The 13,368-nt window shown below is 34.4% G+C and overlaps 1 protein-coding gene across 5 annotated transcripts in view; it reads left to right on the forward strand.

Annotated features, from left to right (window-relative positions):
- The window catches only part of ATP8A1 (ATPase phospholipid transporting 8A1), a 103,588-nt gene that overhangs the window by 58,078 nt on the left and 32,142 nt on the right, over window positions 1-13,368 (forward strand). For all 5 annotated transcript variants that reach the window (XM_082050339.1, XM_082050341.1, XM_082050340.1 and 2 more), the window contains 3 exons: window positions 3,785-3,957; window positions 9,893-10,076; window positions 10,179-10,289. In XM_082050339.1, coding sequence (XP_081906465.1) covers window positions 3,785-3,957; window positions 9,893-10,076; window positions 10,179-10,289 — 468 coding nt within the window. The remainder of the gene's footprint in view (window positions 1-3,784; window positions 3,958-9,892; window positions 10,077-10,178; window positions 10,290-13,368) is intronic.

Raw genomic sequence — 13,368 nt, forward strand, 5'->3', positions numbered from 1 at the left:
GCTCATAAAAGTTAAAATAAATTCCCAAACACAGGACAAGTAGAAGCTATTGTTTAACATCTGGAACCAGAGTCTGTTGATATAGAAAACAACTTTTGACACAAGTAGCCTGTCATATTCATGAAAAAAGGCTTTTTTCTTAGTTTAGTTCATTGCATAGCTTTAGAAACCTTGTGACCATTGTTCAAGCCCATAACTTTGCTTTTGAGTTCTTCACTCTTCAGCCAATCTCTGAGTAAAAATTAACCAATGCAAGTGAGAACTTCTGTCTTATATTTAGGTTATTTACACAGACTGCTGGTTTTCAAAACTACTGCAATACTTAATAGATTAGAAGTGTGAAAGACTGACTACTTTGTATACTTCTTCACATGTAATGAAATAAAGTGAGGTAGATTTGTTTAACCACAAGAAGTCTAATAAAAACTCAGTAAACAAGCGTTGCACATTAATCACTTCTAGTGTGATTACTAAAATGTTGAATAAATATATATTAAGTGATATATTTTAAAAATAAATGTATGTGAATATTGTTTAAGAATAAAGATAGTATCTGATACGGTAGCTGTACCGCACTCCCTATTTCATACTGAAGTGTCTAGATTCTGTGGAGACTGAGATATCCTTTCCCTGTATGCACAGTGTACGTTCAGCATACAGGGGGATGCAGATATTGTATAGCAGCTGAAATTGCATATGCAAACTGGTTGCTTGCCAATCTTTCTGTGGTGATAATGTAAACCATGTTTTTTGAGAGCAGATAAATGCAGTAATAGGATAGTTTGAGGGCAAGAGGCAGTTCTAAAAATAATAATAAGTTTGCTCTGTGCGAATATTTTAACAAGATACTCCATTAAAAGTTTTCTGCCTTGCTTGATGGTGCATGTTTCACTGTTTGATTAATGTATACCTTGTGTCTTACCTTTTACTTACTGATGTGGTTGGAATGAGATGTCAGTCTCCATTTATAGTGCGACTGGTTGAGTCAAAAATGGCTTTGAAATTTATTCTAATAGAGGAGCAGAGCAAGTCTCAGGAAATGGAGGGAGGAGGGGGCTGCTGCGATTGCAGAACCTCGAGTCAGTGCAGCTGCAAGGGTGGATGCAATTCCTCTTTCCTTTCTGCATACCAACAGCTGGCAAGAGGCTGTAATAGTTAGCTGGAATATGGCTGTAATACTTAGTTAAAGAATATGGCTAAAACTTTGGCTTTTGAGCAGCGTAGATCCACCTCTTGTACTGGGACTCTGTCCCTTACGTTGCAGAGGAACTATGCTCCCATGAGGGCTGCTGGACAAACCAGTTCCCTCCGCATAGGAGGAACTGAGCAGCTCTGAACACTTAAAAGAAAAAAATCCCAGTGTGGTGGGAACTGTGTTTAGGATCTTGGAGAAGAGTTGGTCTGTGTGTAGTCCTCTCCTCCTTGGCTCTGCAAGGTATGGTACAGCCTCTTGGCTGTGTGAAGACAGTGGTACATTCCTAGGAGTTAGGAAGGTTGGATGCTCCTGGTCTGCACCCCCTTCACAGTACTGGAAAGAGTGGCAGTAAGTGGATGATTCTTGCCCTTGCTTTTGCAATAATAGTGCAATATCTATTGCATATCAGTGGCTGCTTCTAAAAAGGAACTAGCTCAACACTAATCCTTTCAGGGACAGGCAGAGTACCCTGTCCCCAAGACATGTAAAACAGATTTAACAAAATAAATACCTCCTCAATTTGGTCATTATTACGACCCTAGCATGCAAGACAGAAGAAGTTGGAGTAAAAAATGTTTTTTATATATATATATATTTGTTTAGACTGTATCCCAACTGTATCCCAGCTCTGAGCTGAGTTTAAAAAGAATATGCTGAAATAAGAGATCTATTTTGTATGAACCATTACCCTTATTTATGGAATTTAAAGACAAATACCCCAAATTCCACTCGCTCTCCCCAGTTAGCATTGGCTGGGATAGAACTGGAAAGACTTCTACAGAGCATTTATGTATCTCTAATTTTTTGCAACATTATTTGTTTTGAGGCTCCATTCCCATGAACGTCTACTTAGGTTCACAAACAGAATATGTTTTTGTTAGTAAGTTCTTAAAATTGTATAAAAGAACACTGGGTTTTATTTTACCTTAATATTAACTTAATGGACTGCTAAATTTCAGTATAGTACTGGTCAACATAGACTGAAATAATATTCTTTTAATTATGAACTTCAATAATAATAGAAAATAGTTCGATTACCATTCAGTTTCACTGAGAAATGTTTAATGGAAATAGTGTACAAGCAAATAGGGCATGTTTTGATTTAAATTTTAATTTAAAGCACCAGATTTCAGTATAGAACTGCATGTAAGCCCACAAAGGAATTTCAAATATGACAGGTTTACAGTTGATGTGTTTTGTATTGTCTTGGGGATTTTTTGTTTGTTTCAATATGTAGCATGCCTGGAGCTACCTGGTGGCATGTCTGTTTATGATAAAAAATTAAGGTAAATTTAAACAGGAGAGTTTATACTGCAGGTATGAGAAGAAACAGTAGATGAGAGGAATATCAGGCTCTGGTATTGCTTAAATTTGCTCAGAAGCTAAATGGTCCACAGAGATGAAAAAATCAACACTTCCTTTATGTTGCAGTATTTCTTAATCAGAAAAGACACTCTAGAAAATAGATACAAAAGTTATTGTCATTCTAAGGACTTTCTAACCAGTGAATATCGAGAAGGCCAGTGGAATCAAAGCAGGCAGAAACCATGGACAACTGTGTGCAGAACTGGGCACAGTTGGGAAAGGCAAAGCAGTATCTTTGAGAGGGTTTGTAATTACTTCTGATGTTTTATTTTTAGGTAGTTAAACCAAATTTTATTTATCTACACCTGACATCACCGAAGTAGCACAATTATTTGGTTTTTAAAGTTGTATAGGAACATTGTTGTCATGGGATGTTACTGTTTTCCAAATTCAGTGTTTTGTAAGCAAAAGTTTTGTTTTCTTCTTCCTGTCTCCTCTAAAACCCTTCTTACTCCTGGGCTATGAAGCAGGAAATAAAAGAAGAGTATGTTGTAGGTCTGTGAAGGCCACTCAAAAAGAAAGAAATGCAACAAGCAGTTTTTTTTCTTCTTTGTGACACTGTGTGATAGAGCTGTACTGTAACTAGCTAGATATTCGTGACTTCCCCACAGCAGGCTATGGGTCCTGCTGCAGAAACACATATGAATGTGTTGTCTACTGCATATAATCTGAAGTTCTCAGTACTGGATCACAGAATAGTGATTTGTGTAGATATGACTCAAACTGTCCTTAGTAACTGAAAAATACAAAATAAGAACACATATAACATGTAGTTGATGTGGACTTCTCTTAAAATATAGATTTAATATTAAGGTTATGATTGTCAGTTATAGTGCTTCTACTTATGAATTATCTTTGACATTTCTTTTAATTTTTCTAAACATTTAGGGCTATTTTATGTAATAGTGAACAGAAATTGTTTCTCTGGTATCCATATATATATAAATTTTCTTTTGCATAGGTATATAGAAAACTTATTTAATAATACATTTTAGCAAACATTTATTCAACTGAGCATTAGAAGTTCCACCACAACTTACACATATTTTTTTTGGCAGCATGAGAGCAATCCTGCACAATGATACTGTCTATTTGATAGCATAATTAAAAGGTAATTTCCTCAGAAAAGGAAATGCCATTATTTCTCATCACACTGAAAAATAATTTCGACTTAAGAATAGCAGGAATTAAAAATAATGAACACAATTTTTTTTTGTACAACAGGGAACGAGAGAGACACTTAGTCATCATTGCAGTACTCTTGGTGATGCGTTGAGGAAGGAAAATGATTTTGCTCTCATCATTGATGGTAAATCTCTGAAGTATGCTTTGACATTTGGAGTGAGACAATATTTCCTGGATTTGGCTTTGTCTTGTAAAGCTGTTATTTGTTGCAGGTAAGATTGATGTTATTCTTGCTCTATGGTATTTTTATTGACATATAAAAATTAATAAATTTATTTCAGAGAAAAATACACATATTCATGTCATCAGACCATGAAATAGATTAAAAAATAAAATTAAAAAAAAAACACACCACTTTAGTAGCTAAACTTATGAAATATGGTCATTCAAACAAAATATTTCTGAAGTGCAGTCTGCTACAGAGTATACCTGTCAAACAAAGTCATTCAGGTTACATATACCTAGAAAAATAATTTGTTATCCATCAAGGATAGTCTTAGCAAGATTGAAACACGGATCTTAACCTAAAATTGATACTACAGTTAACTGCAGGTTTTAGCACATCTTGATTCTTTTGTAGAGCTTCCTCTGCAGGCAAGATTGTTTTGTAAGCCATGGATTACATTGTGAAGGAAGTGCACAAAAATGTTAAAGGTACTACTGTGGGTGATTTTTATTTCATGGAGCTAGTTAAAACACCTATAGTTATTATTATTATTATTACTCCTGATTGGTTTGGGATTCTCTTATACAATCAGATATTTAATCCTTTCCTGGAAACATCAGCTGTTAGAGTTGTAAGCTCACCATAACAAGACAACTTTTTCCAGGTTAAAGAAAATTAAGTATCTACATTATTTAAGTGTACACGCTATGAAAGCAGTTTGATTTGCCTTTTAATATTTCCAAATTTATATTAAGGAAGGAATAAGTAGGACTATATAAGTGATAACTTCCATGTTTTGGGGCCTTCTTACATTTTTATGGCTTTAAACACAAAAACTGCAAGCACCTCCTGAGCAGTACATCACCTTTTCTACATTTGAATGATTGAACAAAAAGTGACGTTGGGTACTTGGTAGCTAGATAAACATCAGCTGCTCCTGTTGATGTTTAAAGAACTTGACTTAGGCCAAGTGATTAATCTGTCACAAAGCAGATTCAGGGACTTTTCTTTATGAGATCATTGGCAACACAGGTAGGATATCTGTATTAGAAATGCAATCAAGCATTCCACAACTGTGGAAATTGCTCTTATTTTCACCACTGTCTGAGGTAACTGTTAACAAGCATAGCCAGTTAATGTTTTCAGAGTATTTTTTCACTATTTTGACCTTTGTAGTAGCATAGAAAAAGCTGTTTCCTATATTAAAACAAGAAAAGTTATCTCAGAAACAAGGTATTCCAGCTCTTCTAGAGTCCCTATAGCTTGCTGTTTCTCAGTATACAGGTGTCACAAGTTCAAGTTCTCTCAGTTGCTGTAGTACTGAAAATTTAGAATTGTCTGTGTATTCAAGTTACATCTAATTCCATTTTTAAATAGGGTGCTATGTCTGACTTTAATTGCTTTGGAAAAAAATCTATGAAAAATTACGTCAGCTTGGATTTTGTACAAGAACAAAATAATTCTTAGAATTCAGCATCAGTTCTTACCAAATTCAAATCTTCTTTCAATAAATTATATGAGCTTACTACCTACTACCTCATGATTGCCTATCTTATCATCTACCTGAAGGTAAAGACATGGTGTGTACAAATGTGAAAACTGTTGTAAATACACCTGAATAGACTGTGTGGTTTTGATTAGTAAGAAATAAATGGAAGGTTCTCATGTTCAGGTAGAGAGTTTAATAATGTTCCATTAAGATAAAGCAGATTAATCTGAAAAATCAGTGTTCAAAATGGATCTAGTTTTGTGCCTTGCAAAAGGACGGGGAAAAACAAATGAAGTTATGGTACCCAAATAAGCACCTGGTCTTCCATCTTTCCATCCTTTCAGTCAAGTGATATGTTATGCCACCAAATGATTTTTTAATGGTTTAGCTTTGTAGCCATGCTCCAGCATGAAATATTCTGAATTTCAAGCAAAGTCTTACTGTCTTTTAAAACAAGATCTTATATTAATACACAGTTTATACTGTGTGTAAACATTTTGCTAAGGGCAGTGGTCTTTCTGACAAGCAAGTTGGAGCTTGGTGCTTGTTCTACTAGTTCCAATTTTGCTCAGTATAATAAGTTAACAAGCAGGAAATGCATGTAGAACTGCTTTTCCAAAACTGTTTCTTCACTTTCTTTGATGTGAAAATATATTTTATGCTTTTTGAAGAGACAATATTGCTGTTTGTGTTGGACTACAGAACCATTGAGGGATGTTCTGTACATATAGCTTTTATTCTGCACATACAGACTTTTATTGGTAACATTTTTGCAATGAAACAACAGAAAGTGCAAAATGGAAGTTTCTGTTCTGCTAGTGTTCTCTCTGACATTTCTACATTTCCATAAGATACTTAGGTCAGCTGGTTTCAATACATGTCTAGGTATATGCTCTGCCATATTTTGTGGTTGTTTAAAAATTGGCTGCAGGTTTAAAACTAAAATATTTGCTTGTAGCACTGACTGCTTTAGTATGTGTTTTTTTAATATCACATGCTTCTCAGAAGTCAGAAATCTGACAAAAAAAATCTGTTAGTGCTCCATCATTAGTAAAAAAAAAAATAATTCCCTTGTTTGTGAGCTGAAAATAATTAAAAAATGTTTAATTAATATAAATCACTTATATTGTTCTGACTAAATGAAAATGTAGGTCTCTTTTCTGTCCATATAAAGGCAGTAAACATTTTAAGCACTCCTTGGTTTTAAAAGTACAAACTACGTCACTTTCTTTGAAGTTTTCAGACTGTATTCAGTTGTTCAGAAGCATTTATTACCTATGAGTTCTTACAAGAAGACTAGCCATAACACAGATGAAGCTTACAAATATACAGTAGTCATTTCACTTCAAAAATCTGTGTATGTTATTAATTCCAAACAGATGTTTGGCTTAAAGACTTCCATGATTCTGAATTCCAACTCTATATTGGCTTCAGAGTAATGCATGCATGAAGAAGATGGGTTATTCAGTCATAAAAATGTACAGCTAAGAGTGAACAAAATGAACATAAAATATTTTGTATTGATTTCACCATGAATTTGATACACCAGGCAATAAGTACCATCTTCCAACTGCCCTTATAACATTGTCTAAAAGGGAAAGTAAAAAAAAGATGAAAAAGTTCTTGGGTCAGGAATCGTCTGTAGAAGCTGGCAGTAGTGAGTCTTGATACAATACTCATCAGCAGAGTTCAAATAAAACATGTAACAGAAGACATAGACATGCTTTTTGATATACTTGGACCATAGAATTCTTCTAAAGGGCTACTGCCCAGAAGCTTTTGTCCCAAGTTCACCACAAGGCTGTACTCATCCCAAGTAACTTTCTCAGACATCTGAAAGCATGTGTTGCACAGGCTGCTGAATAAAGTAGACTAGATAGCTACCTTCAATCCAAAGGCTGTATTATTTTTCACTCCTTTATTTTTTTTCCTATTGCAAAATTATGTTGTTAAATTTTATGCAACCTTTCTCTCATTTATTGTACTTAAAGCTTAAGAAATTTTACTGAATTAGCACAGAATAAACATTGGGGTTTTTTTCAGGTGATGAGGCATCACCCACAGGTGAACTGTGAGAATGTGTCCTTTGGCATATAGAGGGGAGAACCAGGAGAGCTACGAAGATGTTACTGAACCCAGTGGGAATTAGAATATCGTATGTGAGCAAAGATGAGTGTAGACACAGTGTACCCAGTTTCCATTAACAGCACTGTCTCAGTGTTAAGCCCCGTGGTCTAGAAAAGAGCATTAACCCCTGTGCTGGGAACCCAGCAACCTATCTGATGTAGAGGTTTAGTCTGTTTGTTGAAGGACTGTTTTTTTTCTTCCTAGAACTTTATATAGTAGACAAAAGGAAAATACAGTGACATTTGCCAGATGAAAAATGGAAAATACTTTCTTTTTGTTTTATGAATGATCAGTGGTGGAGCTCATATAATTCCTTCCATTATTTCTTCTGTGGCATTGGAATTGGATCTAGAATAAGTCTGTTCCGTAGTAAAATGAGTACCTTGGTGATACGGACTGAAGTCATAAACTGATGTCACTGAAAGTGTGGTGTAGAGCAAAGTTATGTGATCATGATGAGTGTGACCTCAAGCATGCCTAAGATCTCATTCTCCAGAAGACAAGGGAGCTTGTAGTTGAAACAAACAATAAAACAAATACACTTTAAATGTAATATTAAGGAATTTATAGAAGAGATAATGTGCTTCCATTTCACAAGTTGCATATCTTGAGTATGAAATAATATGCAGGAAGGCAGATCATAATGTCTCAACTATTTTTTCTAATAATTTCTGTTTAAAATTTAATGTTTTAAAACAGTTCCAATATGCTTGGTAAGTTGTCTTTGTCCACCAGGAATAGTTTGGGATCCCTTTCATCTCTTAAGTAGTCTGAGTTTCAGAAATGTTAGATAAGTTTTAACTAGTAAGAATTGTGTTTGTTAGTGTAATTTACTATTTTAGACAAAACTTTATTCATCATGCATGTTATATGAATAAATGTATGTTTCAGGATGTAAAAACCATGTCTATAAAACCTTGGTTTCCTCCTACAGTTTTAAGCTACATTTCAGAATAATCACAATCGACCTTAAGATGGCTGAAAACTTACATAGTCTTTATTTTAGTGGGAAAGTGCTTTCCTTTCCTAGGAGATTAATGTTGGTTTGGTGAAACTGGCATTTCTAAATGACATATTCATGAAAGTTTCTCAAAGACTGTTTCAGCTTTTGCTGGAATTACTGAGCTTTGGATTTGTTAATAGAGGAAATGGATAACAGGAAATGAATAATAGCAGTGGGATGTCTAAGATCTGGGTTTTTTCCTGAACTTTTTCTGCTGCATTCACTTTTTCATGGAACACAATTAAACCAGTCACCAGCCTCAGTTCTTTGGGGTTTTTTTGCATTGCTGTTAGTGTTGTTTGTGATGATCTTCAGGAGCACATAAATGCCATAATACCCCTGAATTTTTGGTATGTGGCGGTAACGTTTTTCCTTGTTACTGAGCTTTTGAGTGCTTTGTCTGTATGAAGCAGTGAACACTGAAGATAGGGAAACACATTTTTTTGCATTTCCTATTGTTTCTGTTTCTACCATGAAAAGAGAGGGACAGGGAGAGGGACACTTGACTCTAGTGCCAGGAATCGCAAGAGTGGATTGCCACACTGCCTAGAGTTTGCTCCTTCCCTTCCCCACCCAGTGAAGCACGCCAGTCCTAGCACATAATTTTTGTTTATTATTTTCAGTTATTGTATCTCAAATACTACAAGAACTGAATTTCACTCGAACTTCACAACATGAAATGGAAGGTATATGTGTGATACACACAGTGATAGATGGAGGTAAAACTGATATAGTTTCATCAATAGAGCTTTTGAGTCATCCCTGGAATAATTTGTCCCCGCAATTGTGGACGTTTCCTTAATGACAGATAATTGGAATGGCCCTGAAAAGAACAAGGGAGAAGTTAACCAGCAGTTAAACAAAGTGGAGGATCAAGAGTCAATGTTCAAAGTCGCTTCCCCTAATTTAGCAGTCTATGTTATGTTAAGATAGTGGTGGTCCACGTTGACCTGTTTGCGTTGACATTTGTGTATTAAATATCTTGTTGTTTGTTTACAAAATACATGTTCAAACAGAGGAATATAGAAAACCTAACAACAAAATATGCTGAAGTCTGCAATTGTTGTAAGTTAATAAAGCCAGTGGCAGTGTTTGGGGTTTCTTCCATTACTCTGTTTTAGGGACCCATTGCTGTTTGATCTATGCATCTCCAGTCCTGTTAACAAATCAAAGGTTGCTATGAATTTCACTGGGATTGTAATTTTAGCATGTAGTCTAAAGAGCAATAACAAATTCATGTCACTGAGCAGGATGTTAGTTTGCCTGGTTTTACTACCTTTTCACAGAACATAAAATATGTTTTGAAAGTACATTCATTTGAAAGTCTCATATTTAAACCTTTTTCTTTCTGCTGCCTCTTAGGGTATCACCACTTCAAAAATCTGAAGTTGTAGAAATGGTTAAAAAACAAGTTAAGGTAGTAACTCTAGCGATTGGTGATGGAGCAAATGATGTTAGTATGATACAAACAGCACATGTTGGTGTTGGTATTAGTGGGAATGAAGGTCTGCAGGCTGCTAATTCTTCAGACTACTCAATTGCTCAGGTAAGTCATTAAACTGTAAAACACTACAATAAAGTAGTTTACTATCAGATTAATATTGGTGTATGCATGTTCTGATTATATGTTTGTTCATTTTTTTTGCAGTTCAAGTATTTGAAGAACTTGTTGTTGGTTCATGGAGCCTGGAATTATAACAGAGTAGCTAAATGCATCTTGTATTGTTTCTACAAGAATATAGTTCTTTATATTATCGAGGTAATTTTACAGTACAGTAAATGTTACTTCTTGAAAGTGAAAATTTTCTTTTTTGAGCTTTTGATTATTACATATGATTTAAACTGTCAATAAACACTAACTGAATTTTGCTTTTTAATACACTGATTAATATTAAAGTGATTTTTCTTGAAGACCCAATTATCTTAAAAATATCTACTAAATATTAGTACTGAATGTACTACTGCTAGCTTATTAAAATTATGTATCTATGATATCAGTACAGTATTTTAGGAATACAGTTACAAGTAGCTTTAGATTTACCAAGAGATCTGTGTGCTTACGTTCTTTGAGATGGTGTTTGTGATCTGAAGCCCTTTTGCAGGTCACTCTTGAACTGCAGAGCTGTTGTTCAAAACCGTATTTAGAGTTTTTACGTATATGTTTAGTTGCACTGTTGCATACCTGTCACTCGTTGATGGGTAACCATGCCTCCTTAGTCTCTAGTTCATGAGCAGACATACTTTCCTGAAAGTAGCTGACCTAATTTTCTCACCTAGGATTTTAAGGAGTCTGAAGTCCTGTGAAAAATTCAGTAGTATGAGAGGACTGTATTGTAATAAATGTGTGTTTATTGGTAGGTATGGTTAAGACAGCATGTATAGCTATAGTTCTTGTTACAATCATGACTACATGGCAACCTTAAAATTCTGAGCATATTTTTAAAGGGATTTTTAATTTTTTTTCTCCCTCCTCTTCATTTACGGTTCCTCTTTTTCTTTCAACACCTGCTTGCTTTCTTATAACCAAATATATATCTAGTAATTATGTTTATAATTGATTCAAACTTTATATTCGCAGTTATACTTTGGGTTTAAAATACGGGAAAAAAGTTGCTGCAAAGCTTGATTGCAAAATAAGTCTTCGTATTTTTACATTAATGAGGTTAACAATTATTCTTAAAACTTTCTTAGTTTTTTTAATGCATTTCCAAATTAATACCTTAAACTTGCAGAGTATGTATCTTGCTTTTATTGAAAGAAAATGCCTTATTTCTGTTAGACCTAACGTAAACATTAGGTTAATATTTCCAAATTTGATATTTATGTGTGTGATCTTACAGTGTTGCAATATTTGAAAACGCTTTAAACATTTGTTTATGTACAAGTATTGTAGCCAAAAAGTGTGCATTTTTCTTAGCCTGTTCTTACATTTTCTAAATTCTCCTTTTTTTTCTCTTTGTTATTAACATAAGTAGATTTCAATCTAAGTAGTAGCAAGTTCGTATGTTTAGAATATATACTTTAGAAAAACAAAGAAAGAAGCTATAGAAAAAGCAAATCCATTAAAGATTTTTTTTGCTTTAGAAGTGATGGCAGACTTCAGATCCTACGTTCCAAAAGCTGAATATCTGATTAAATTATCCAACTTCCAGAAGTACTGATTAGCAGTGCCTCTTGAAATATTTGAAAAATCAGTATTAATTTATACTTTGTGTTCGTAGAAAACGTACAAAGTAGGCTTTAGAACATACTACCTTATTTTTCTTAACATTCTATTATTGTCACCTGCAAACACATTGTAAATTTATAACTTCAATCAGATATACATATCCCACCCTTTATATTCTTCGTGAAAGCAAGTTAAATGCAAGATACAGAGATCATAGTCTAAAAATACAAAAGGCTAGAAGAGGTAGTCTGTGCCTCCTGAGCAGATGGAAGGGCAAAGAGATCATTTTTGTATGGGTTACGACCCTTTATATATTGTGCACACAAGCATTTTACCATGCACACCTTCTCTGGAAGACAAGATGGCTTCAGCTTTAATTCCTGTATAACTGACATTTGTCAGCTCTGAAAACTTTCACAGATGTTAATAGCTCATGTCAATACTGTGAGTGAATGGGCAGAAATTCATCATTGAATGTCTCTAGAAAGGACAACTGCCAGTCTTGAATCTCTCTTTTCAGTTTTTTGTACGGATCAGGCGTGGGAGCAGAGAGCTCAATGAGTATTTGTAAGCTGCTGCTTAATATGCAGAAATGCTACATCAGAAAAACGTCTGTGAAGCTTTTGTGGCCACACCTCCTCTGTCTTGGAGTTTAGAAAATAACACTATGAAAGGCATGTCTGGAAAGTTGCTTTAAATAACTTTCCTTTTATTTGGCTGACAGTAACTAAAAATACCTACCTTTACTTAATAGATATATACTATATTTTAAAATATCTGCTCAGTACTAATCAAGTAATATAATAGATACCATTTAATCTAAAATACAGCCTTTTTTGTAGGCATTTGTGGGGTGATGCAAAATAAGTGCTATTGGTTTCTTGGTTCAGAAAATGGTAAAGGTCCATAGTAATACTCCTGCACACTGATTAGTGTTTATTGACTTTTAAACTCGTAAGAAACTGAATCTGGTCTGCAATAACTTTTTCTACTCTGTGTCTTGACTCAGCAGATATTTAAACATGGACCTCATCTTTTCTATGGGACTAGTCCCAGTAACTTCAGAGGTTATATTATGAAAGTATCATTCTAAATTGCAAGTGAAAACTTTGAATTTCTATTAGACTGCTAATGTACATTATGAAACTTGTATCGAGCCTCACACTCATATAGGTGAAGCCTGTGCAGACTTTCAGACATAATTTGAGGGTCTGTATTTACCTTCTGATGATAGTTGAGATTGATCTAGTGATTGGGAACTCCTTTGTGGATTTGTTTTGGTTTTATAACTACCGTTACTCTATATACTCTTGTTAAACTGATTCTTTTGTGAAGTTACACAAATCTCTCTTCAACATCGGAGGGACGAAATTTTCCTACTCCTATTTTTTTGTTCTGCTAGATAATGATAACTAGTAAATACATAAATTTACTGGTTTATGTTAAATAAAAAAGGCTTACAATTAAAAAAAAATAATTTTTGAAGACCTGCCTAGGTCATTTATGTTTCTTCACATAGGGGAAGATTCAAACAAAAGAGTATGAGAGAATAGGACACAAACAGAAGAAACAGATGCATGGAGTTCACATTTAAAGTTCAGTCACGGATCTTTAAACATGGCCATTTGTAACACATTAAGTTCAATTATACTGAGTAATTAGAGCTGGA

The sequence above is a fragment of the Streptopelia decaocto genome (genome assembly GCF_964273445.1).
Source record: "Streptopelia decaocto genome assembly, chromosome: 4".
Lineage (NCBI taxonomy): Eukaryota > Metazoa > Chordata > Aves > Columbiformes > Columbidae > Streptopelia > Streptopelia decaocto.